A 24,544-nucleotide genomic window follows, 5' to 3' on the forward strand; every position below is an offset into this window, starting at 1 on the left:
TGCCATCTGGGTTAAAAATTCACCATTTAAAACAAAGTCCACTGAGATTTCTAAAAATTCTAGTATCCATTTTAGGGAAAATTGTCATACAAGTATTGCTCGAATATAAAAAAATAGCAAAAAACAAATCCCAAACTGCCTGAGATCAGTTTAATCAAAATATTCATTGGGCCCCACCGACGCCTTTCAGCGACCCGTAACGGTCCTCGGACCGCATTTTGGGAAACTGTCCAGTGCTTCTCGAGAATCTTCTGTTAGGACCAGAGCGAAGGAAGCCCCAGCCCATGTTAGGAAATGTTCCCTGTGGACCGCAGTCAGCCGCACAGCGTGGACCGCTCTCTCTCTCTCTCTGAGATTCCTCCCCGGATCGATTCGTTAACAACACAAATCCCAACAAGTCCTCCTCCGTCATGGCTCAGGCGAAAATACAGGCGAAAATGAACGAAGCGGCGTGCAGCAAGTTCAGCAGGACCATGTCCATGGCAGATCGCTCCGGACAACTCCTGGAAAGTTTGGATCAGCTGGAAATCAGGTGCAGTTGAAACAACGAGGCCCCGCTGGAGGCATTATCGTTACGTTGTGTGTTGTGATGAGAAACGTGTAACTGACCAGAGGAGAGAGAAAGAAGACGCGGACAACCGCGTGTTTGTTTTGGTTGTTGTTGTTGTTGTTCAAATACACTAAGTGGGCTCAGTGTGATTGTGGTAAAATAGCACTTTGGCTGGTGTTCGGCCAGATGTTGTAGTGGTGACGCGTCGCTGTCTGTCCGTCAGGGTGGAGGCTTTACGCGAGACCGCCGCGTCCATGGAGGCGGAGAGGGAGTTCATCCTGGAAATGATCCAGTCCATTCAGCAGGGACAGGAACTGCGAAACATCTCTGCTGGTAAGGCCCGACTGCACCCTAATCCCGACCCTATCACAGAGTCGGATCGACCCTGTTTCACTGTTGTACTCGACTGTTTTTTTTAGTCATTTGTTGTGCAGCTGCTCTGTTTTCACTGTGACATTGTGATCCGATGAGGTCACGCTTTGGATATTATGCTGGAGTTGGGTGGTGATGTTCAAGAACATCCGGAGGAAACGTGATGTTTTTTCACCCCACCCAACAAAAGAGAATGTCCAAGTTCATTAGTTTGTAATAATGCTGGATGGCTACGAAGGGTACATCTAAATAATCAAATATTTCCTATATTAAGTGTGTCCACCACCATACAAAGCAGTAGTAACAATGCAAAGCGACACTACTGAACAAACCGGTGCAATCTAATGCGAGATTTATCTCCTCTTTAACTTTATTATTTTCACTTGCTCAAAAAAAAGAAATGAAGAAGTAGTAAAATTCTAAAGTCTTGGTTTGTCCCCACATCATAATCTAGTTCACCTTTGGGTTTCTTTCTTTATTTTTCAAGGAGAAAGAGAAGAGTTGACTTTGACAGCAAACCGCCTAATGGGCCGCACGCTGTCCGTGGAGATCTCCGTGGGCACGATCAGAAACCCCCAGCAGGAGGACGCGCTGCGCCAGGCCACGTCCGTGATCGACGGGATAGTGAAGAAGTTACTGGACGACATGGAGAGCGGGCGGCAGCAGCTGCTGGCCGTGCACGCCGCCTGCGTGACCGAGGCGCCGCCCGTCCCCATCGACCAGAAGTTTCAGGCCATCGTGATCAGCTGCGCTCTGGAGGACCAGAAGAAGATCAAGCGCCGCCTGGAGACTTTGTTGAGGAACGTTGAAAATGCCGAGAAGAACATCAAGATCATGGATCACCAAAAGCTGGAGGACTCAAAATCAAATGGCTGCCAATAAGACTTGTCTCCCAAAAATGTGCCATATAACCTGCCAACAAGAACTGTTCATGTAACCTTTATAGAGACTACATGTCGCAGCAGGACCAGTCCCTTTATACAACTATGGTGAAATGATGCTGAACCATAAGGCCAAACATACATAAGTATTCTCCGGGTACCATCAAGGTAGATGATCCAACACCGGCTTCCTTATAATGGGTTGTGTAATGTCTACGCCTAGTAGGCAGTGTGTGTTCACATGGGCACTGAAGTAAGACCAGCACACATGTCAGAGTGCTCCATTGGAGGTTTGCTCACTGCTCATTATAAAATCCACTGTGTGAAAAACAATGAAATTCATTTTGAACTATCTATTATTTTTTTCTCTCTCACTTTACAATTCGGGCACATGATACAACTTTGGGATGTGCGCTGCATCCACAATCACAACACTAATCACACAATGATGTGGAGTTGAGTTCCTATTTGCCTAACGCAGTTTTAATGTCAGATTATGGTGAAGAACAAATTCTCGATGAAGCAGATTATTCTGTTTTCACAGAAAGAGCTCTGTTGGTATCATATATCATTAAACCAAGACCCATAACAATAATTTACTGGTTACAGACAAAATGACAATGTCAACAGGGTAATAATATCATAGTGCTGTAGCCCCATGTGTTTTATATCTTGTTAAGTCTTCTCACTAGATTTTCCAGGAGCTTTCAACAACAACTATTGACTTCCAGCCTCTGCAGGAATAAAGTTAAGCATATTTATTTCATATTTGTGGTTAAATGATTGCATTAAAGGGGGATATCGTCACTGGAAATTACACACTGGATGCTCAAGAACAAAGTAAAGTTTTATTGAGATTCAATCAAGATAAACATCAATTTCCCTTCCTTTCCAAATATAACATAAGAAGCACATTTGTGTGGTACACAAGATCTATTTTAACTGGTTAAAAGAAAAATACAACAATTAATGTTATTTTGTAAGTCTGAAAGAATACATACATTGGTTGGTCGATTGAAATGTGTGAATTTAATGAGTGAAAAAGTAGAGTTACAGTAAGACACAGAGATCATTACGACACCTGAGTGACAGCACATGAGTATGGTTAGTCTTAAATTACAGTTCTTTAAGATCTTATGCCATCTTAACGATAAAGTGCGCTAAATCCATTTAGGCAAAAAGTAAAAAGGCAAATCAAACACAATGTTGTACATTAGAGGACCGTGGGAAGTACTTCCATGTATTTACAGATTCACTGTGCAGGCAATATGAATAAAAAAAGCCAACAGCAAGAGTAGGGATTAAAATGCTGACTGATGGTCAGTGGGGGGAAATGTAAACGAGGACAAGGCTTCGTGGCTCTGGGGCCAAAGTTGAACAATCACTGATGTGGAAAAAAAGGCTTGCATGCATTACGGTTCTGCCACCATTTTGTTTTTTCTTCAACACAGTTTACCGACAACTGAAGGAAAAGGCTTGAAATGTGCAATCTCAGTATCAATGGTATAACTGCAACCTAATTCAAGCACCTGTTGGGATTTACACAATAAAGTTAGTTTGAACCTCAGACGGATTACAAAAACGTGCATAAACATGTATTCCCAGAGGTCTTACATATTGAAACTGCATGTAGAATAGCTGGTAAACTACTGATAAGGAAATGTTGAGACCTTTCCATATTACCACATCTGTGTGTGTGTGTGTTCAATAGACTGGTGTCTCAACAGATTTGTAACAAGGCTGGATGTATTAAGAATTCATCTGCAGAATATTTTAGTACCTTCTAAAAGATTGTACTTTCACGTCTTGAGAAGAAACTGAATATTCCTGCAAGCTAAAAGCTCCACACCACAGGGACAGACACTCTCCATAGGAATGAGGTTTGCAAAACAGAAAGGAATAATGTTACAGAAGCAAAAACCACAACATAAAAACAAAGTCTTGCACCATGTTTAAATATATTGAAACTCATTATCCGAATACATAGATACGCCGAGGACTACCAGTGAGTTCCTTTATGCTCTACCAAAGCTAATGAAAGCACAGTGAATACCTCAAATGTCAACAACTAAAGTAAAAAGAATAACTGATGGTGATTTCAATTAATGTTTGACCTCAAAAAGTCGCACACATTATTGGATGAACAGATCTGTGAATGTGGAGTATAAGTAGACGATTTATTTTGAGTCAACAATTATTGATATTTGGTTATAAAGATATGCACATTCCATTCATTTAATGTTAAATCCACATCACTGTAGTGTTAAAATTTAACTGCAGCTCAGAAAGAAGACATTTGGCACTATGTCAACATTTTGACTGAAAATATCACTCAACACTTGGTACAAAAATACTTTTTCTTTTGCTCGGAGAATTAACTCTGGATTCAAAAGTGTTTTGTCCACGATAAAGAGTATGAAGAGTTTGAAGCGTGTCGCGCTGAAGGAAAAAATATGGTGCAAAATGAGCTATGTATCTTCTACAATACATGCAAACATATTGCACAGTTCAAATATCATAATAACACAGGGATGGGCGATTGCAAAAATCCTGTACAGGAAATTCCACAGGACACGAGTGCAACGTCTGCTGTTCCATAGACTAATGAGAGGATTGTATGTCCAGTCGTATCGAATACATACATGTACTGTAGCTACAGCTGGTGGTGGTGTTACTTAAGGCGACCACAGGGACGGACAAGCTCTGTGAGCAGATCTTTGATGAAGATCCTAGGCTGAACCAACAGGGAGTAAATGTGAAGAAACACCGTAGGACACATCAGATTAAACATCAGATTGTTAAAGTAGTGGAGAGGAGGATATCTCAGGGGATACCTCCACAAAACACAACAATGATCTTTTTATTTATTTTTTAATTTTATCTACAGCAGGCTGCAGCTCCCAAAAGGATTTTTACTCTTCTTGGTCCGTTGTTTGTTGGGTCGCAAAGTGATAATTTCTCTTCCGTTGCTGGAGTTCTGGTTGCAAACATGACTACTTGTTGTGGTATTAAAAACACCTTTGAGGAAACAAAGTTCATGAGTAATGTCACTGCACTGTAATACAACTTAAGCTGTAACATGAATTGAAAGAAAAAAAGAAAAAAAAAGGATTTAGAAAAAGACCCCCCTCACCTATTTTATTGCTTGTTGAGTGCAGCACTTCGGTCTCTTCTGCCGTTTGCTGTTTGAGTCGCTGGAGATACTTCTCAGCCAAGTACTTAAACACTAAAAAGAGAGCATGCATGCAACACTGGCATTACCCCGAATGACACGCTTCCTCGTGAATAACGGCTTCGGTTACCTACCCTCATTGACGTTGAGGTCCTCTTTCACTGAAGCTCGATAAAATCTCAGCTTGAGCCTTTTGGCCGAAGCTTCTGCCTCCTCGCTGCAGGGGAAGTAAAACGCGACGCCATCCGCAATCACAGACGTTACAACTTGTCCTGGACGTTCAACTGCTTTACCGCTCAAGAGTATGACTTCAGATAATAGAAGTTAAGCTGCTGCTTACTTTTTTATAACGGTGTCTTCCAGCAGGTCAATCTTGTTCTGCACTAGGACTGTAGGAATATCTCCGACCTCGGCCTCCACCTTCTCCCTCCAGCTGTCAATCGCCTGAAACGACTCCCGGTCTGTGGTCGAGAAGACCAGCACACATGCTTGGGCCCCTGGAATGCAACACAACCGTTTGGAGTTTACAATCTTTGGATCCTCTTGGCTTAAAAAGTCAGCGGTGCCATTAAACGTTCAAATCCGTGAGGGATCAACTCTGAACCTCGGCCCTCGGGGAGGTAGGGGGGGGGGTTATATTTGTCACGGTGTGGGGGAGGGGGTGGGTTGTCTTACCACGGTAGTAGGCCTTAGTGATAGCGTCAAACTCCTCCTGCCCGGCCGTGTCCCACAGCATTAGTCGCACCTCTTCGTCGTTAACGCTGAAACAAAGAGGACAACTTGCAATGTTTGGCAGTATTTGAAAACAGGAAGGTAAACCTCATGTCCCATTACTGCTTACATGATCTGCCTCTCCAGGAAGTCCACGCCGATGGTCTTCTTGTAGTCCTTGGTGAAGACGCCCTTGCAGTAGCGTTGGATCATACTGGACTTGCCAACGGCCCCGTTGCCGACCACGACCACCTTGATGGCCACTTCCATGTCCTCCTCCAACATGGTGGGGACGTCGGGGCGTTTCACTCCGTTTGCTGCCTGGGTAGCTTCAGCAACGTGACATAAACACATGGACCAACTGAAAGTGTAACGTAAACCAAACATTAATGTGTGACACGTGTTTAAATACTCCAACACATCCAGCAGAACAGTAGCTTGAGAGTGACTATAAGCTTCCTACGGGGTTTAACATCCCCATGGTTAAGTTTGGGTTATTTTCAAAAACTTTCTGCACTGTCCAAGAATTTGACCGAAACCTTTTAATTTCTAAACAGAGCTTATAGTAAAAAAAGAAGAAAAAAAATCAGGCAGAAAACTCTTAAAGGTGTCACTTTGGCCACAATGAAGCCTAAGCTTCTTATCCAATACTAGTTAGTTTTCCCAGAATGAATGTCTTGCATGTAAAGCTTTAGCTTTTATTATTTAACAGCAACTGGATGAGCTTTTCGGCAAAACCTTTGCTGCGGTTTGACAACGTAGAGCCTTAGAAAATTCTCTGACTATAAATGTTTAGTCAACAGTCCAAACTCCAAAAGCATCCAATGTTCCTCTTAGCCTGCCAAATGTCACATTTACCGCCTATCCACACAACGATTGGATTGGTGAGGGAGGGCACTCTAATGAAGTGCTTCATACACGCATGGACCGGGATTATCCTTTGAACTGTTACGTGCGCTCACATTGAATTAACTGTTGTAAATTCACCAGTCACAGTGTGTTTGTCCATCCATTAGCGCAGAGAGCAGCAGACTCCACGTAGCAACTGGCCCCTCCACAGTTATGCGTGTGTCGCTGCAGAGTGCAATGCTAAACAATATTGTGGGAAAGCTGCTCCCAGTGGATACTGGCAACCTACGGTGAGACCACCGTGTCCCACAGCCTGTCGAGATTGGAGGTCACAGTATGTAGGGCGGCCAACGAGATTATTCATCAACTGCATTTGAGCCGTACGACGTGCAGGCAAAGCGAGGCTTAAAATAAACAGAAAGCACCTCAATGTGTTAATGAGTTAAGAGATACATGTAAACATGGGATTCGATTTAGATAGTTCTGATTTTTGTTAAATGAGCAATCAAGATAATTATGCATGAGATAAGGGCCTGATATTCTACAACAGTCAACTTTTGGGAATCATCTGAACTGACAATTATTTTACGAAAGGCTGGGTGCCGTTAAAGCTATTACTTTAGAGCACAGAAAGAATACAAGTAAGTGAGTGTAATGCCATGAGGTGAGAAGTACTACTTTCTGTTGTGGTTTACTGTTGCTGCAGGTGTATTTCTGCATTATTCCCTCAGATCAGAATCTTATGGCCTGTTTAAAATATGACTTGTTGAATAGCGGATGGGAGAGTCTCGACGTGCCAAGCAGCTGCTCTCACAGTCTGCTAACCCTAAAAGCTGACTGAAGGAATTGACTGTACTGATGAGAAATTATATTAAGGACACAGGCGGCAATCGCTTACCTTTAAACGCACTTTCCAACTCATGCAGTGGCCGCCAACATCAGACGAGTTAATCAAACCACAACCACATATCTCCGGGGTTTCCTCTTCTCTTCCCCGTGGCGAGACGCTAGCACCCCGGTGCTAAGGTTACCTAGCTATGGTTAGCCACTTTTTTTCAGGAGAAAAGAACGTTCTGCTTTGCCCAAAAATGATATCTAGCGTTAACCAGCTAACGGCGGCACGGGTCGAATGTTCTCCGCATCAAAGTGGCAGGCAAAGTTCAATCATTGTCTACAACTAAAAAAAAAATCCGTGACTTTTACGGGGTGAAAAAGGCGTCGCTATCTATTTGCAAGCCATCGCCAACTGCGTTGCGCATGAGAGTAGCGAGCCAAGCTAACTGGCGAAGGTTTGTTGCTAGGCAGCAGTGTCAAGAATTTCTTCTTCTACTACAGCTCGATGCTTTTTTGGCGATCGGCAAACATCGCATTACTGCCTCAGCTGGTGTAAAATATGCATTAACCTGTAGCACCAAGTATGCAAATGGATACATATTTTTTAATAATAATGCAGTCATGCGTAAAAGCATTGTATTTATATATATATTTACGTGAAGTTAATGCACTTTAAAGTACTATATGTATTGTTATATATAACCAAATCAAGCTCGTCATGGTTCTTAATCTAATATCTTATTCAGAAATATTGATTTCTAATTAAGTATAGGTTAGAAATGCAGGTATTTTCTCCAAACTCCAAAATGGAGCAATTGCAAAGAGTAGTATTACGTATTACATATAACCTAGAAATAGCTACTTAAAAAATAGTTATTTTAATTTATTCGATCTTTGACGGCTCCCTGCCAAAGTTATTAGGGCTAGGGTTAATGTTATGTGATATCAGTCAATCCTTGTGATTTTTTGCAGAGAGCGTTTCATTACATAAAGGCTACGAAAACATTGTAATACATTAGTTTATATATGTGTTCTGGGTGCGTTTGTTATGCTGTACAAATGCACCTGGAAAAGTTCTTGTTGCACATTAGTCGATAGAGAAAAGAAAACAAAAATTCAATCCAAAATCATGTTTTATTTCCAACATATTTTATACAACTCTCTGACGGTGACCATACAAACGGGTGACATTTATTCCTGTGTTATTTGTTGTAGAAGTCACTACTGAACGGGATGAAACAGCGGTTCTGGTGGCAAAACTAAACGAGCGCCCACACATGACGACAGGTTTTCACTTCCTGTTTTTCCTAACAGCGTCATCATTTACCCGCGAACGTTGAACAGCCTACTTTGTTTGGCGGGATTGAGCAGAAAAGAAGTCACCCCCATCGTCTTCTCGGTAATAAGAACAATAAATTATCTCAAATGTTGTCCCAGATACGTGCTGTGTAACGCGTGATAAGCCCGCTGAATGTTAGCTAGCATTGTGCACCAGAGGGACGTTGAGCACCGTTAACGTTAGCTAGCGTGAGTTAAGTTCACGTAACGTTAGTGCAAAGCATACTAACCGACACGGCCTGGTTAGTTAGCTGTAAACACTCTCTGTTTCACAGGCTGTGAAGTGTCGTTAATACGGTGTTTGCTGTTTAGATGCAAAGTGAGAACCATAACGTGTCATCATCCGCTATGGCCATGGCAAGCTAGTGTCAATTTATGTGTCCTTCGTGTAGGCTCAATATTGCCTCACTTGCCAGATTTTTCTCTGTCGAATGGTAACAACTTAAAGTACCTTTCTGATTTGAGTGAAGGCAGTTTTCAAAGGCAAGTTTTTGCAGGAAAAAGTAAAACCAATTAAATTGAATATGTTGCCTCTTGGAATGTGTCAGTGACAGCAAATAGGCAGTAATGTGTAAATGGGCTCTCTCATTTTACAGACCAAATAGGTCAATGTACTGGTAATTAATGACAGGGGTACCTCGTCAAGAATCTAATCAATCCTTTTCATTTATTCTCCCAACTGGTACCCAGCTGAATGACTTGTATAACCTTTAATTGAACCTCACACAGGTCTGTTGTGCTTCCTACATCGGGGGTCCTCCACCTTCAAATATGCCGGGATGCTGGCTACCAGTGGCCAACTGTCTGATGGAAACATCTTTGTTTTCTCTTACCATCAGGGACCATGCAGTTTCTAAGTAGAAGAAAGAAGTTCCTCATCAACCCTCAGACGGAGCTCTATGGACATCCTGTGCAGTTCTACGGCGAGCCTCCTCTGGAAAACATCTCTCTCGCTGAATTTGAGGCATTTGCTGTGGATCGACTGAAATGTGAGAAGTCCTTATACTGTGTGTGTGTGTTCTGTGTGCGTTGATTGTTTTGAGCTCGGACAAATCTTTCTAAGCAGTTGATGTGAAACGCGTTCTCAATGTGTTTGACTTGATATTTACAACGCCTTGCTTTAATGCCCCCGCAGTGTTGAAGACTGTTGAAAATGTGGGCGTGAGCTACCTGAAAGGGTCCAGTCAGTACTCCGATAAACTGAGGGCTGAGTCTAAAATGCTGAACTTTCCTTACAGACCGGACGCTGTGAGTATGCTTTTAGCATGACACACATCAGAGTTTTACACCTTAGCCGTGCTACATTTACTACCTGTCAAGAAATAAAGCTTCATCGTAAAGGTAGTTCTGCATGCCAGTTAACCAATTCATTACTTTCACTGTAAGCTTAAAAGAGAACACAGGCGCCTGGTAAATGTGCTTCTACTACATTGTATTTGTGGGCGCCTTCAGTTGCACTTAGATGCTTAGATTTAGTACACTAAACCAATCACACAGACGTGTATTTCAATTATTGTGTGGGTAGGCCAAGTAAATAAATGCAATAGAGGCTTCCTAGTTACGTCTAATGGATCACCGTGGGTCTCACTTTACAGGAATAACACAACTGCCATTATAGGCGCGAGCGTATTAGACTCCTGTCTGACATCTCCCCCTCTTTTGAGTTTTATGTCACAGAACACTTAAACTGGAAATGACTCCTTGATCAGTGCATAGCATTAACAAAGAATAACTCAAATTAAGAAAAAAAGAAAACATTATCGACATCAATGGCTGTACAACCTTCTCTAATTTGAAGATGGAATGCAGGTATTGTAAACATGAAATGAATACATGTTGTATATATAAAGCCTCAAAACTCGCTTTAATAAATCTATCCCTGAAATGTTCCCCAACAATGAAGATGTTACCAAACAAGTTAAATATCCTGAAAAAGTAGTAAGGTAAATAAGGAAAATAAATCTATATTTAAAATCACTTGACCTGTTTTTAACCATTAAGGATGACAAAAAAGCTCTGGCTGGACCAAGTGAATATGACAAACGAAGAAAGGACCATATCTCCCACTTCATTCTAAGACTCGCCTACTGCCAAACGTGAGTTTGTGTTTTCAAATATATAATGTAATAACAAAATAATTATAATGCTGCTGAATGAATGTTTATTTCTATTTGTATTGAAAAGGGAGGATCTGAGACGGTGGTTTATACAACAGGAAGTTGATCTTTTCCGCTACCGCTTCAATGCCCTGTCTTCAGAACAAAAGCTTGAATTGCTTCACAGAAATAATCTGCAATATGACACTGTAAGTATGTCTTTGTTTGAATACTTGAACATTACTATAGAATGTTCTTAAACTCAGAAGGTTCATTTTTTAAACTCTATTAAGCTAGAATATTACTTGGATGAATGTATGTAAAGATTTGTGGACCTGGATCAGAACAATACAATCTACAAGTGTGTATAATGTCTACTGTAAATCTATACAAACCTTCAGAACTAGAGAATGAAGCTAACCAAGAAAAGGGAATGTAACATTTGTTCTGAATTATATTTCCACTAGATGGAGCTGTTTAATTGATTTAACACAAAGCATGTATCGTATAGGTTTCCTTCATTGGTGATTCAAATGTTGAAAATGTTTTTTTTTGTCAAACATGATGAGTGTTCATAAATGGTATTTTTTAACAATTGCAGTAGTAATAATGAGTCACTTAAGTGTGTTTAGTTAGTCTCCTACTTTAAAGTTGGTCTTTATATAAATTTATGGAATAAACTATGGTAGGTTTTAAGAAAGAGAGATGAATATTAAGGAAAAATAACAATCCATCTACACATTATCTCTCAAGCCTGGAGGAAATAACACATTAATCGGATGAACTCTGCCTTCCCGTGCAACACTGATTTTGGGATGCCTCTACAGCGCTTCCCTGAAATGAATATTTTTTACCAACAATGTTTCAGATCAGTGTCGAGGAGAAGATCGGTCTGAAGAACAAACTCATCAACTCCAGTTACACCGTCAGTGCAATCACTGTGGAGCAAGAGATATTCTACAAAGTGAGTTGCTTTCTGTCTTTCTTTCGGTCCGACTAAACCAGTAAGAATGTTGAATGTTGAGAATTCCCACACATTTTCATGTACATTATATTACACATTACACATTTCATGTACATTATATTACACATTTTTAAGTCTATAAAGAAAGAAAAAAACAGACTTAGTTATTTTAAATAAATGGTTTGTATTTGAAATGGCAGAATGTTAATAAATTATTGTTTTATTAATCTTAACAGATAATTTGATAGAAATCCCCCACCCTACTTTAATTATATTCAAAGTGATTCTTCCATTTACTATCAAGAGATCCAGTGTGATTTTTTTTGTTTCTGATTTGAGTGTATGACATTAGTGCAGTGCTTTTCTGCTTTCCTCTAGTTTTGTCAGATAAAATGGGATACAGATACACTTCTCATTAGGTTAACCCAACTATTCATAACTTGTGGAGAAGAAGAACAATGCACTGCCCAGTCTGTTTTTAAAAATAACACCTTGTCCTAATTACGTTAAAGTAAAACACAGACGTGTTGACATACTCTGCAGCTTTTGTATATCTGGGGCCAATATTTGGTCAGATGGACATGGGCCTGATATAAAATAAATATTAACCTATATGTTTTATTTGCTAGGTCCCATTTCAAGACGCCCTGGATCTAGTGCGAGCAAGGAAGGTGTACCTCCAAGCCGGCTACGTGTACATCCCTCATATGGACATTGTCACTATTGTTCTCAACGATTTCCGCACAAGGCTATCTAAATCTCTAGCAGTAAGTGTTTTCAAGCTCTTTGTTGTTTGAGAAAGAATTAATAATAAGATCACAGAAAGCTACGAATTTGTTTGTCTATGTTTGACCACTTTAATTTGGTCGATAGCTATGCTTGTCATAAAGGGATGGAACAAATCCAGGAATGCACGCTGCATTTCAATTACGCTCGATTTGCACTAAAAGGCCCACAGACAATATCCCCTAACCATTAGACCAGAGGTGACTGGATGGATCTATGCTTTCATGTTGTTTACAACAAATTGACAACCCACCATTTGAATGTCACTGCAGAAATCCACTCTCATCACACTGAGGCATGTTTTTTTATTTTTTCAATCTTCTATAGATTTATAGATATGTGTTGGAACAGTGCTAGTTGCCTCCAGTGCCCTGAGGGGGAACTGAAAAAATGCAGGGTTCAAATAGGGGGGGAAATACATTTGCACACATGTGACATGGCGACAGCTAGAATGAAAGGGCTCATTATCCCCGCGGGCGGGATGTGCTTCTAAAGGCTGTGAAAGGGGGGGTCTGTGATGGCACAATACCAGCATGTTTGCGCATGGCATTTAGAGCCTTGAGGGACATGGAACTCTGTGTTTCCATGTCCAGAGGCTTTCTTCATGAAACATGTGAGGAGACAACCAAGATCTATTTGCATCCTGACTAGGCAACAGGCACGAGCAGTGGCACGAAAGGTTTATGACATGGAAGAAATCTCCCCTAAATGCAACACACACACACAAAGGACACAAAATGGCCATTTAACGTCTTGCAGATCAGTCATGTTCTGATTTGAATCTTGACCTTCCCAATTGACATAAGGTGTTGAATGTTGATGGTGGCAAAGGGAGGATCGGGTTTAGTCGATCTGATTCACCAAAATGATAAGAGGTATAAAATATACCTGGGTCTCTGAAGGAAACTGCATTCAGGAAACAGCTTTTTAGAATTTCCATTTTTTACGGTGGAGAAAGCATCAGATCAACATGAGGGATCAGCGTTGGCATAATAGTGTGCACCTGTCTCTTATCATTTTTGGTTGTTAAACAGCCATAAATATTAGACCCGATAACGCAGACCCTATTTGGCAATATAGTATGGATTATAAGATTCTAAAACTAATACTAGAACCAATGATTCAATCCTGTTTTCAGTACAAACAGCCCTGACTCGTAGTGCCATTGATTTCTATTTTTTAATGATTTGTGCCTCGTACGCTCTCAAGTGGGCGAGCTATGGAACGGTGACAGTGTTTCTAATGTGTGCCATTATGTTCTCAAAAGGGTCTCCATGCCTTTCCAAAGCAGCGGTTTGAGTCTACCTCAGAAGCGAGAGTGCTTTGTTCTTTGAAGAATATTTGGCAGTTTGAACAAAGAAGCATTTTTGTCTGTTTGTTGTTTTTGTTTTCGACCATTTGTATTTAACTCTGTAGTCACTTTGAATCAGTGTCTTTTTTACCTGTGTTCATGACAAAGAGGAGCTTCTGTTTAGCCAGCGATCAAATTGGAGCACTCGTCACTCGTAATTTTGGATATGCTTGATTGATATAATTACACAATAGTGTATTGTGAGACGTTTCTAAACTAACTATACTGATCTTAAAATGCACGCTAAAGTAACGATGGCAGATTGTGCCGTTCTAACTGAAAGGTATCTCTTCTAAACCATAAAGTGGCTGTAGATTCCAATCTAGTGTCCAAATTCTGTAATAACAAATGTTGGTTTGTCCTCTGTGTAGCATAGAACCTCAGTGCCTCTGTATTCACGTTGGCATGCACTTGATTTGTTTTAACACAGCAGGATGGTCCTTTCCAAATTACAAGAGGGGGGAAAAAAACAATAAAACAGCAACTCTGTCCAGTTCTGCCATGCTCGCATTTCCTGTTAATTATCCGGACCACTAACTGTTGGGATGGAATAGTGGTCCAAAACAATTTTGCTTGCAACTGTGCCAGTGTGACTGCTTTGTGTTTTACTATAATGGTTATTTACCCACACTGGGGACGACCAGGGGACATTTCTGTAAATGTGTCATTAGGAAGGCATGAAATTGAAAGCTGCTTCTCCGTATCACTCGTTATTGTTTGGCTGTTCATCTCAGCAGAAAACCACAGAAAGCCTTTTTTTGTGTATGTGCAAGGCAGTCGTTGACATGGACTCATGCTCCTTGTGTTTGGGAGGGATGTACATTCAGTCAGACTCGGCTGAAAAGCTCTTTGTCTTCAGTCTGAGACAAGAAGAATCAGGGTGGATGCAGATGTTTTGTTCTGTGAAGCTCTTCACTCTTGCACTTGCCTCGCTGTGTTTGCACTGTTCACCATCACTCATGTGACGTCCATCTCACTCGCAGTTGACGGCCCGCTCGCTACCAGCAGTGCATTCAGATGAACGCCTCCAACCGCTCCTCAACCACCTCAGGTAAGCAGCAGCGGGATTAAAGAACTTTGCTGCCACTTTGTCAGGTCTGCATTTGGGGCGTGGGGAGAAAGAAGAAGAGATTTAGCAGGATTCATTTTAAGAACGATTTGCCAGTGTGAGTAAAACCAACAAGGGCAGATTGTAATGTTGTAATTAACACTATACAAAAGGCACATAGGTTTTCCTACAACTTCTCATGCGCTGTATGTTTGTCAATATCGTTTGGATGCCTGTTAAAGTCGTACTGTGATAAACGTAAAGCGGACAAAACTCAATTTGTTTTTCTCAGACACAAATGGTTGCATTAAAGCGGTTCTATCTTGGCATGTTGGAGGGCTAGGGTAAAGGTCGGTGCGTCATCTAAATACTAAAACTCCCATCTTTATCAGTCCTCAGTTGCAATATTTAAAGTTTAGCACATCAACAAGAAAGGCATTATCATGTTGGATAAAACAATGAATCTGCCAATCAATTTACATCCTCTAAATGTGCTTCATTTTGCCACTTAGAGGCTCAGCTTGACCAAACTAGGGAAACGGAGACATACCTTTCTGCTTGGGTATTATTTATTATTGGTTGTTTTGTGCATAGATGGTGCCCTGTTGCCAGGATGGATTACAGTTTTGTGTGTGCTGTCTGCAGCATTCTCGCTCAAAGCTGGGCCCGATTTAAAGAGTTGGATTCCCGCTAGCCACAAAGACATGGGAATATGGGGTCCAGGCCTAAAGATGCTTATGTTACCGTTCAGCAAAAGCACTCAAGTTTGGGTTAAATAGAGGATTAATCGCAGCAGCGTTAAGTTCTACTTCAATGGCAAAGGAGGGCTGCTCAGAACAAAGTGAGTTTTTATCTTCCTTTTAGATGAAAGTGAGAATATGAATATACACGGGTGGAAGAAGTTAAGTTGCCTGATTGTTGACGGGGATTAGTGGGCAGAATATTTTAGATTAGTGGGCAGGTCGGTAATCTCTTTAGTAGGAGGAGCACAAGGTAATGCAAAGCACTTTAGTATAGGACTCGACGGGTTGCCAAAGTCATCGATTTAAAAGTCTCCCGAATTGCAGCGCAGCGGTTCGACATTTATTTTGAAAACACAGATTCAACTAATATGAGAATTTGTGACAACCCTTATTGCTTTTAAAGCAGTTATACTTGTAACAGTTCTGGTCTTTTTTTATCCATGCCTTCCTGTTTTAGTCACGCCTATGTGGGACAGGATTACAGCATCCAAAAGAATGTTGGGAAAATTTCCTTGGATCAAATTGATTCAGTAAGTTTCATTCACCATCTACTCCCGGAATGTGAAGCTCTATTATATGGTTTGTTTATCTGCTGCCACAGAGCTGAAAATGAAAATAAAGTGTATTTAGTGCCACTTTAGAGTTAATGTACCCCATAGAAAGTCCATATGTGTATGGTAGTCATTGGTTAATGTCTGCCACCAGCTTTCAGGGAAGTCCTTCCCGCTCTGCATGAGGCAGCTCCACCAGTCCCTCAGGGAGAACCACCACCTCCGCCACGGGGGGCGCATGCAGTACGGCCTCTTCCTCAAAGGCATCGGCCTCTCCCTGGAGCAAGCGCTGCAGTTCTGGAGGTCAGAGTTCATAAGAGGAAAAGTGGATGCGGACAAGGTAAGGAAGACATGAATGCTGTGGTGTGTTTTAGGTTATTGTTTTTGTCAGGTTAAACAGCCCAAACTGTGCAGCTTCGTAGGGCCGTGAGCCAGAGATGCTCACGAGTCCCAAAGCTCGAGTCGAGTCTGAAGTCTTTCGAGGACGGATGTGTGTGCGACTCGAGTCGCACTCAAGTCCGAGTCTCAAACTCGAGTCCCCATCTCTGCCGTGAGCTTAGTGCTCACTGCGACCTCATCCCATGCTCAAAATGCACTAGTTAAAAAAGAACATATCTCCAGGGGGAATCTTATCTACTAACCTTACATCTTTTAAAAAACATTTTTTTAGGTACAATCCAATAAAACTTTTTTTCCAGTTATTTAAAAAAAAAGTTTATGCTTTTTTATGAACACCAGATGAGTGGAATTTAGGACCCTCACCCTTTGCAGAGCTGTTCCACACTTCAATAGATAGTTTGGTTTTATTTGTGATGAAGTGACCGTCACCAGCTTCCCCTGGCAGCACTATGTGCATGCACTCAGTCCTAATAAAGACTCAAGTGTTTTCACATATTGTGTCTCTCAAAAAAAGAGAGCAACACAGTAAGGTAATTTGTTTTGCATGTAGAGAATCACTTCTCTTTATGTAAATAGGAGTCAGGAATGACTGATGGATACTCCACCCGATGGAACAGATCCGATAAAACAGAATTCCATCCTGTGTTAAAAACACACACACACACACACACACGCAAACGCACAGTGTGTTTTGTTTTGTGTGCTTATCAAAAGATGCAGTATCCACAGGGTGTGAGGTGAATGCCAAGGCATGGTTTAATTTTGAGTTAAAGAGATCCAGTGCAGTAATCTGGCTCAGCATTGTGTGCAGTGGGCCTTGATCCCCGAGCCGTGTTGTCTTTTAGATAATTATTTGTAGTAGTAGTAGATCACATAGCGGCCATGTCACCCCAGGCGGTCTGCACTCTTTCCAGTCCGGCGACCTGTGTTGCATCAGCCAGACAAAGTGTCCTGGCATCCTGGTGAGAGATCCTAGTTATAATGTGAAGACGCATAGAATAATGACCACAATCTGATGCACAAAGATACACAGTCCTTCTGTACGGTTTTTAGCTGGAAGATTCCCCATCTCCCTTTTGTCCAGCTTTGTCACTGATGAGTCCCTTTCTAGACTTACTCCATCGGGCCTTCATTCCTTCATTCCTCCAGTCGGCTGATGGGCCCCCTCAGTGAGAGCCTCATGGCAACCAGAGGAGATTTAGTCCACGCTGCCTCCCTCTCTGGCGCCCCACCTCTGCGTGGCTGCCGCGTACGAGCTGCAGCGGAGGGCGTGACGAGCAGCGGAACGCTGGTGACCGATTGCAGCTCTCACCGTGATGTATGCGCTAAGTCAGGGGCTTCGCTTTGTGCCGCGCTGCACAAAGCCGGCTCGTTAGTATGCGCCAGGAACCGAGGAACGCGATGGGAGGCAGCAACGCCCGAGAGAGGCCTGGAGGAAGAGGGGGTGTAATATTAGACTGGGGGCGATTGATGAAATCAACTTGATCTACTCGATTTAAAAAAAAAAAAAAAAATGCCACAGAAGTTTGCCTTTTCATTTAGAAGAGGGTGTGTTTGGATCACATGTCAGTGTGTTGTGTTGCCCTTTGGGTTGGACTGCTTTGGAACTGCTTGTTTTACAGTTTATTCATTTCTACAAACTGGCACCATTTTTCTAGCTTTGCCCTGGGGTCTTTTTCAACAATGGAAGTTTTTTTAGATGATTTATATTAACTGCTCTAAAGTTTGGTTACAGAAGTACACCGTTTTTTTAATGCTTCCTTAAAGACAGAAAGGAGAGCCTGTTCCTCTGTTCTTTTGCCCTTTTTAGAAAGGCCAAAAAGTACTCAACAACATTGTTAACTCAATACTGCCAGCATGCTCCCATTAGGATGGGGATATTCATTGGGGATGATGCTAAAGCTGTACTCTAGTTTCACAACAACAGGTCTAACTTGCACATGTTATATTTGTTCTATTTTTTATATTTCTACTGGGTGGGATGCACAGGCCTCCTTCTGTGTTTTACAGACTCAGCAGTTCAAATTTGTCTCCGTTGCCCTTAAATATCTCCCTTTTGTGTTGCGAACGTCTATGTCTATTTATTATTTTTTTTAAGTTTCCTGTGTCTTTTCTTTAAAATCCATCGTCTGAATTTGAGCACACTTTCTAGTCCCTCACCTCGTTCTTGTTTTTGGGGGGTTCAGAAAAAGCCCCGAGTGCAGATAATAAAATGTGACTCATTTTATTACATATAAGTGGAATTGGAGCTGCAGGCTCCTCAGTCACTATGGACTGACTGAGCCTAAGAAGCCATGCCAAGTGCACACACACACACACACACACACACACACATGCACACACTCACGTACGTAATCCTTTTGATTGTGTCCTATTTCTCTGTCTCCATAGCCTCAGGTTTTTGTGAATGTGTCCCCGGGGGGGGGAATGTTGCAGTGATGAAGCCCCATGAGCGAAGATGTACACCAGAAGAGCGCTACTTTTTTTAATGCCGCTTTGTGCTCGTGTTTAGACTCTCTCCCGTCATTTTTCTAAATTCCCCCAGTATGGAGGTCAGCTGTGTGAGAGTATATCCAGGATTATCTGAAATGTGGGCTCAAGTTTAGGACCGCGGTTGGAAATTGTATTTGAAGGGGTTGCATTCGGGGCGAGTTGTGAACAAACTGCGAGCTGCTTTGTACGTCGTCTGATTCTGAGAGGCATCCCGAATAGAGTTTTTGAGGACAAATCAAATGTCTGTAGGATATGGCAAAAAACGGTTATGTCTGTGATCTATTTCTGGGTTTCTCAGGATTTAAGAAAGAGTTTTCGATAATCTCCTCATGTGAAACTACGTCTTTAATCTCCAGCAAAAAAAAAAAATACTGAAGGAAGTGAGAGTTTAGTTTATCATTTCTTAGTATCACTTTTCATGCCCTAATTATTTCACATTATACATTACACTCTTTAGTGCCAGTGGAGTTCCAGGAGGAGTTTTAATAGAGTAGGGGGCTCTTAAATCAGAAAACAGCCCCCTGAATCCTCCGACGCTCCACATAATTAATATTTGATGTATTGTACTTCAAGAAGACTTTATGGATCTGTGAATTGCCGCTGCAGCTTGTCACATTGGCAAGTTCAAGGGTTTTATTGCAACATTTACGTGTGATGATGGCAGCCGTCATGGCGACAGTGTTCTGCTGCACTGCTGTCGAAGAACTCTGTTTGCATTTTACTGTTGGGTTTTGAAAGGCAGGGTCCCTGTTAATCAGTTTTAATGGCTGCACAGGAGCTCTGCAAATATAAAAAGTTCACTGACCCACATGAAAAAGTATGAAGGGATTTCTTTTGTTTTGGAACAACCGACTGTTCAGACGATGTTGTGACGATGTGGCAGCTTAAAGTTAATTTAAACAATTACCCGGGATCCTCGACTTTTTTTCTTTTTCAGAGACTCTAATCTTTTTTTTCTCCTGCTATAAAATCTGCCACATGCATCGTTTGACTGAGATCAAGATAGTGGGTCCTGCACCAAAAAGATCTGCCCCACCCTCCAATGGGCCATAAAATATTGCAATGGGCAAGGAAATAGTGGCTTACATTACTGAAACAGACCCTTGTGAAATCTGTTTCCATTTCTTTCATTCCCTTTTGTGACTCATTGGATTGTGTGTTCCTCGGCCCGAGGCAGATCACTAAATGGAATCCCCGGTTAAAAAGTTAGATGGAAATTTCTTCGGGGGAAACTCTGAAATGTGACATGTGTCCTCCGCTTTACACGGGTTTATTGTACCCAGCAGCTACAGCTACGTACAACTTTCAACCCTTTCCTAGGCAACGCGTTTCAAATGAAGATCCTCTCAATAGATTACCTCCAAAGATGAGGTAGAAATAGCAGGGGCATGGCTGCGTGGTGTTAGGAGGTCCTGCGTTTCTTTCTAATTTAAAACAACCTCATATTGTATCAAAGAACTCAACGGGACAAGGGTCAAAAGCAATTAAAGGGGACAGAATATCCATAATTCAGCTATCTCGAGTGTGACGACACCTGTACAGCAGGTTCTCTCTAATAGCTCCATATTTCATCGAGCAAAACAGCCTGTCAGAACGGACATGATGTACGACAATGTCTCTCTTCACCCCAACCTTGTCCCTCTTACACTCTCATCCTCGCTAATGCCTTTCCCTCCTCTCCTCCCGCTTCCCTTCGTCTCCGTAGTTTGACAAAGCATATGCCTACAGCGTCCGCCACATGTTTGGCAAAGAAGGCAAGCGAACGGACTACACCCCCTACAGTTGCATGAAGGTGATTTTATCAAACCCACCCAGCCAAGGAGACCATCACGGTGAGTTGATGACTGTTGCAAGAAGCCATTACCCGTGTGATGAGCCACTCGTCTCCCATTATCAGGCGTTTTAGTTTAAGTACTTAGCTTGGAAACTGACAAAACCGACGGTGGAGATTCCACGGGACGCTTTAAATGCAGATATTTTTAATGACGGACCTTTTCACTCCCCTCCCCATCAGTGAAACAAGCAATATAACGCGTCAACTGTGGATTTATGTCTTCATTTATTTTAATACACTTTAATTTCATGTTTGTAGGCTGTCCTTTCCGTCACAGTGACCCCGATCTGCTGAAGCAGAAGCTTCAGTTCTACAAAGTTTCTGCCAGTGGGATCAGTCAGGTGGGTGCTGTCCCGTCTAGTGTGGGCTTCTCATGGGCCGGCAGGCCTCCAGCCATCACTATATGCTTCTCTGCAACTATGACTTGATTTTTTGCAACGGGTTTATAAAAAGATGTGTGTTAATAAAGGCATTAACACATGCCATATCTCCTAAGGCATTTATTAGATTCGGACAAAAGGATAAGTTGGGAAAAGGTCAAATTCCCCCCAAACACCTTTTTATCTGAATTTGTATTTTTCGGCTAGGGCCCCCTTTTCATTAATTTATTTGAGTTTCATATGCAAATCCTCCTGGTCTTCCATTGGATAATAAAACTGCATGAAGTATGTCTCATCAGTTATCTAAGACCAGTCCCGGTGTTGAGCATGTTTGCAGCAGTAATATAGAATAACGAAAGAATAAAAGCAGATTCCACGGAAGTCTTCCTGCTCGTAGTGAATGCTGAAGACGCTTCGGATTTGACATGTTAGCAGGTGAGTTTCCCTGAACTTGCCAGATTGTGAGAGTTCTTACGTGAAGAAGCCAAGGCCCGGGCTTCAAAATATTTCCTTTCACCATCTGTTTTCAGCTTGGTAGAGTTAAAGGGGAAAAAGAGGACATCACAAAATTGAATATAAAAGTTGTCGCCAACGGCAGTTCTACAAAATTTGATCGGAGCATGAATGTCTCAAGTAGCCCAAATAAGCCTGTGATCTGTTTTCATTGCATTTGCAATGATCTCTTGAAGGACGAATTCACTGCTGTCATTATGATTCATGTTGTTGACCAAAAGCCAATGAAAACAATTTTGAATACGGGGCTGCAATGACATTATCTTCTGTAAACGCACTCTGTAAGGTTTGACGGTCTAAGAGAAATTATTCCTGTATAAACCAGTTTCTTCTTCTACAATCTACTCTTTTTTTGTTGCAGATCTTGGAGCTGGTTAAAGGGATGCACTTTCAGCTGGCCTGCCAGAAGTACTTTGAGCTGACTCACAATGTAAGTGCCGATTTAATTGGAAGCAGGGTGTGAGAGGGGCTACCGGTGTCATGTGGACGGGCGTCTGCTCCTTCCATCCCCTGCAAAGAGAGCTGTCCTCCTCTCCATCCTCAGATGTTTTCATTGGGTTATTATAGCATTTATATCTTTTTAGGCCCCCATGGACACTTCTCTTATCATTTCATCTGTTTTAGTTTGGGTTCCTGAGTCGTCATCCCTTTCAGTCACACTCAAGGTCCTCGTTTAAGAGGAGCACGAAATCGGAAAAGGAACCACGGTCTGAAACTCAAAGCACAATTGCTCGTGACCATAAACGCAGTGACTTTCAGCTGATGTTATTTTCACACCCAAACGCACGCAGTCACTTGGAACGGTTCTGTGTAAACTGCTGAAAAATGTGCCATTGGCAAGTTTTACAAAGATCAACATCTACAAACCGTCCAATACGCTGATGAATGCTGTTCATGCACAGAGAAAAGCATTATGCTGACACACAAATCTCACTGAACACTACAACGGTTAATTATGTCTTTTTATAATAATGTATTGATCACCAGCCCATTAGGCCCTACGCAGATACGTTATCTTACTTCTATAGAAAGTAGTCAAATCCACACATAATTGCCCTGAAAACAAATCACATCTATATTTGGTAAAGAATTGTTTTTAGTGATTCAACAGTCTGGAACAGCAAAGCAAAATGACTGCTACCTAAACTTCATTTAGCAAATGAAGGATGCTGATGCCGTTTTGTACAAATCATTGTAGTCATTTAAAGTACTTACTGACATTTAATCATTTTGAAAACATTTTTTCCAAAAGAACTTGAACTTGTTAATTGATTCATAGGTTTTTACTCCTCATGAAGGATTGTGACATTTTTATTTCCTGAAAGGGCATTTAATCTTTTCACTAAATTAGAACACTAATTTAGTCACGAAAGCCTGCTGTTCTCAATAATAATAATGATTAATAAATTAGCAAAGCATTCCACATTGCCTCTCAATGAAGCAGATGTTACATCACCATCACTTAGATGACACAACATTAAACCAATCGATCAATGTGTTCTCAACCTGCTGCTGCTGTGAAAACTAACAGCGCTCTTCTTATTTTCTCTTGTCCTCTGCTGTGTTTTCTCCATTTCACCGAGCAGATTGAGGACGCCAATTTCTCGCTCAATCACCCCAACCAGTACTTTATAGAGAGTCAGAAAGCTTTAGGAGGAGGAGGAGGCGGCAAGGAAATAAAGCGCGAGGTGGACGCTGCACAAAGGTCGCAGGAAAATCCGGCCACCAGAGGATCGGCGGCGACTCAGGAGGCCGCAGCCGACGCCTCCAAAGGTGTGGTGGAGATGACGGAGGACCTGGACTCCTACTTTCAAGATGCCTGATTTCTTTTTCTGCTTTTTGGGGGGGGGGGCGGCGTCTGTCATTGCAGGGGGGGGTACATAATCTATTTTCAGCTGACTCTTTAGTGACTCTACATGACCTTCAGAATCAAAGTGGACATTTTTCTATTTGACATTTGTATTGAAATCAAACTTCAACGTCAGAACAAAGTTCTCTATTGTCATTTTTTTATGCAAGTGACATAGTATTTTTCTTTTTTTCTGGTTTAAAAAAGTTTCTCTGCTTTTCCTTTATTCTTTCAACACTAGTCTGGACTCATGGCTTATTTCCAGTCTCGCAGGGATGCCGTTGTTGGGTGTGATGACTAGAATATTACCCACAGGTCTCAGAAACAAGGTCATTGTATTTGCTGGCAGGAGGATGGATAAAAATAAACTTTTTTTTTAGTTATATTGTGCCTCTTTGGAATATTGTCTCATGTTGCGCAAAGTTGTTTAAAACGTCCTCGAGTCAAGAACTTCTTCCACCAGAGTGACAGCGCAGGCTTCTCCTCTAATCTAATCGGCCTTGAATTACACGAATAGAAGTGTTTTTTCACTAGGTCAAGGGAATACATTAATTTGAAGTCAAATTCTAAAAAATAAATGTGCACATGTTGTTGGGCCTGTTTTAAAGGCTCTGACACGCACTCACACATGGTTCATGGTTGTAACGTCCGTCAGCAAACACGCGGCCCGCACCAGAGCTGCTCGTAGCTGGAATTAAACTAGGTCTTAAGATGCAGGCATGGAGCCTGACTGAGAGGATTTATAACAGAGCGCTCCCAGGGTGGTGTCAGCGAGACACGCTTGATGTTAAATATTTGGTCGGAGCTTTCTTAGATGTTGCGCGGGCAGT

At 41.8% G+C, this 24,544-nt stretch overlaps 3 protein-coding genes across 4 annotated transcripts; 2 read left to right on the top strand and 1 right to left on the bottom strand.

Moving 5' to 3' along the window:
- Window positions 1-256: 256 nt before the first annotated feature.
- On the top strand, window positions 257-2,157 carry bag2 (BCL2 associated athanogene 2). Its single transcript, XM_037465548.2, has 3 exons — window positions 257-532; window positions 774-883; window positions 1,410-2,157. Exons 1-3 carry the CDS (start codon window positions 411-413, stop codon window positions 1,802-1,804), a joined length of 627 nt encoding a protein of 208 aa, XP_037321445.2. The 5' UTR covers window positions 257-410; the 3' UTR covers window positions 1,805-2,157.
- Window positions 2,158-2,637: 480 nt separating this feature from the next.
- Window positions 2,638-7,845, bottom strand: rab23 (RAB23, member RAS oncogene family). 2 transcript variants are annotated; one of them, XM_037465546.2, is made up of 7 exons: window positions 7,434-7,845; window positions 5,817-6,015; window positions 5,651-5,736; window positions 5,316-5,472; window positions 5,110-5,192; window positions 4,937-5,029; window positions 2,638-4,821 (listed from the first exon to the last, which is right to left on the bottom strand). In XM_037465546.2, the coding sequence occupies exons 2-7, from the start codon at window positions 5,969-5,971 to the stop codon at window positions 4,685-4,687; spliced, it is 711 nt and encodes a 236-aa protein (XP_037321443.1). In that variant the 5' UTR covers window positions 5,972-6,015; window positions 7,434-7,845; the 3' UTR covers window positions 2,638-4,684. The 2 variants fall into 2 exon arrangements, with proteins under 2 accessions (XP_037321443.1, XP_037321442.2); XM_037465545.2 differs by having other exon boundaries at window positions 5,817-6,047.
- A 768-nt stretch (window positions 7,846-8,613) lies between these two features.
- Window positions 8,614-24,327, top strand: prim2 (DNA primase subunit 2). Its single transcript, XM_037465511.2, has 14 exons — window positions 8,614-8,768; window positions 9,547-9,696; window positions 9,843-9,955; window positions 10,709-10,803; window positions 10,892-11,012; window positions 11,672-11,767; window positions 12,397-12,534; window positions 14,888-14,955; window positions 16,153-16,225; window positions 16,401-16,586; window positions 20,844-20,970; window positions 21,231-21,313; window positions 22,227-22,295; window positions 23,452-24,327. The coding sequence occupies exons 2-14, from the start codon at window positions 9,552-9,554 to the stop codon at window positions 23,686-23,688; spliced, it is 1,551 nt and encodes a 516-aa protein (XP_037321408.2). The 5' UTR covers window positions 8,614-8,768; window positions 9,547-9,551; the 3' UTR covers window positions 23,689-24,327.
- Window positions 24,328-24,544: the final 217 nt, after the last annotated feature.

Source organism: Pungitius pungitius, chromosome 13, assembly GCF_949316345.1.
Source record: "Pungitius pungitius chromosome 13, fPunPun2.1, whole genome shotgun sequence".
NCBI lineage: Eukaryota > Metazoa > Chordata > Actinopteri > Perciformes > Gasterosteidae > Pungitius > Pungitius pungitius.

Excerpts from the sequence above, each read along its gene's own strand:
- rab23 (XM_037465545.2), bottom strand. The coding sequence starts at position 6,040 with ATGTGTTTATGTCACGTTGCTGAAGCTACCCAGGCAGCAAACGGAGTG. Across the intron at positions 5,030-5,109 it reads GGACCTCAACGTCAATGAGG|TGTTTAAGTACTTGGCTGAG; the intron begins GTAGGTAACCGA and ends CTCTCTTTTTAG. Across the intron at positions 4,822-4,936 it reads CTCAACAAGCAATAAAATAG|GTGTTTTTAATACCACAACA; the intron begins GTGAGGGGGGTC and ends GTTTCCTCAAAG.
- prim2 (XM_037465511.2), top strand. The coding sequence starts at position 9,552 with ATGCAGTTTCTAAGTAGAAGAAAGAAGTTCCTCATCAACCCTCAGACG. Across the intron at positions 20,971-21,230 it reads CAGCCAAGGAGACCATCACG|GCTGTCCTTTCCGTCACAGT; the intron begins GTGAGTTGATGA and ends TCATGTTTGTAG. Across the intron at positions 21,314-22,226 it reads CTGCCAGTGGGATCAGTCAG|ATCTTGGAGCTGGTTAAAGG; the intron begins GTGGGTGCTGTC and ends TTTTTGTTGCAG.
- bag2 (XM_037465548.2), top strand. The coding sequence starts at position 411 with ATGGCTCAGGCGAAAATACAGGCGAAAATGAACGAAGCGGCGTGCAGC. Across the intron at positions 533-773 it reads TTGGATCAGCTGGAAATCAG|GGTGGAGGCTTTACGCGAGA; the intron begins GTGCAGTTGAAA and ends TCTGTCCGTCAG. Across the intron at positions 884-1,409 it reads ACTGCGAAACATCTCTGCTG|GAGAAAGAGAAGAGTTGACT; the intron begins GTAAGGCCCGAC and ends TTATTTTTCAAG.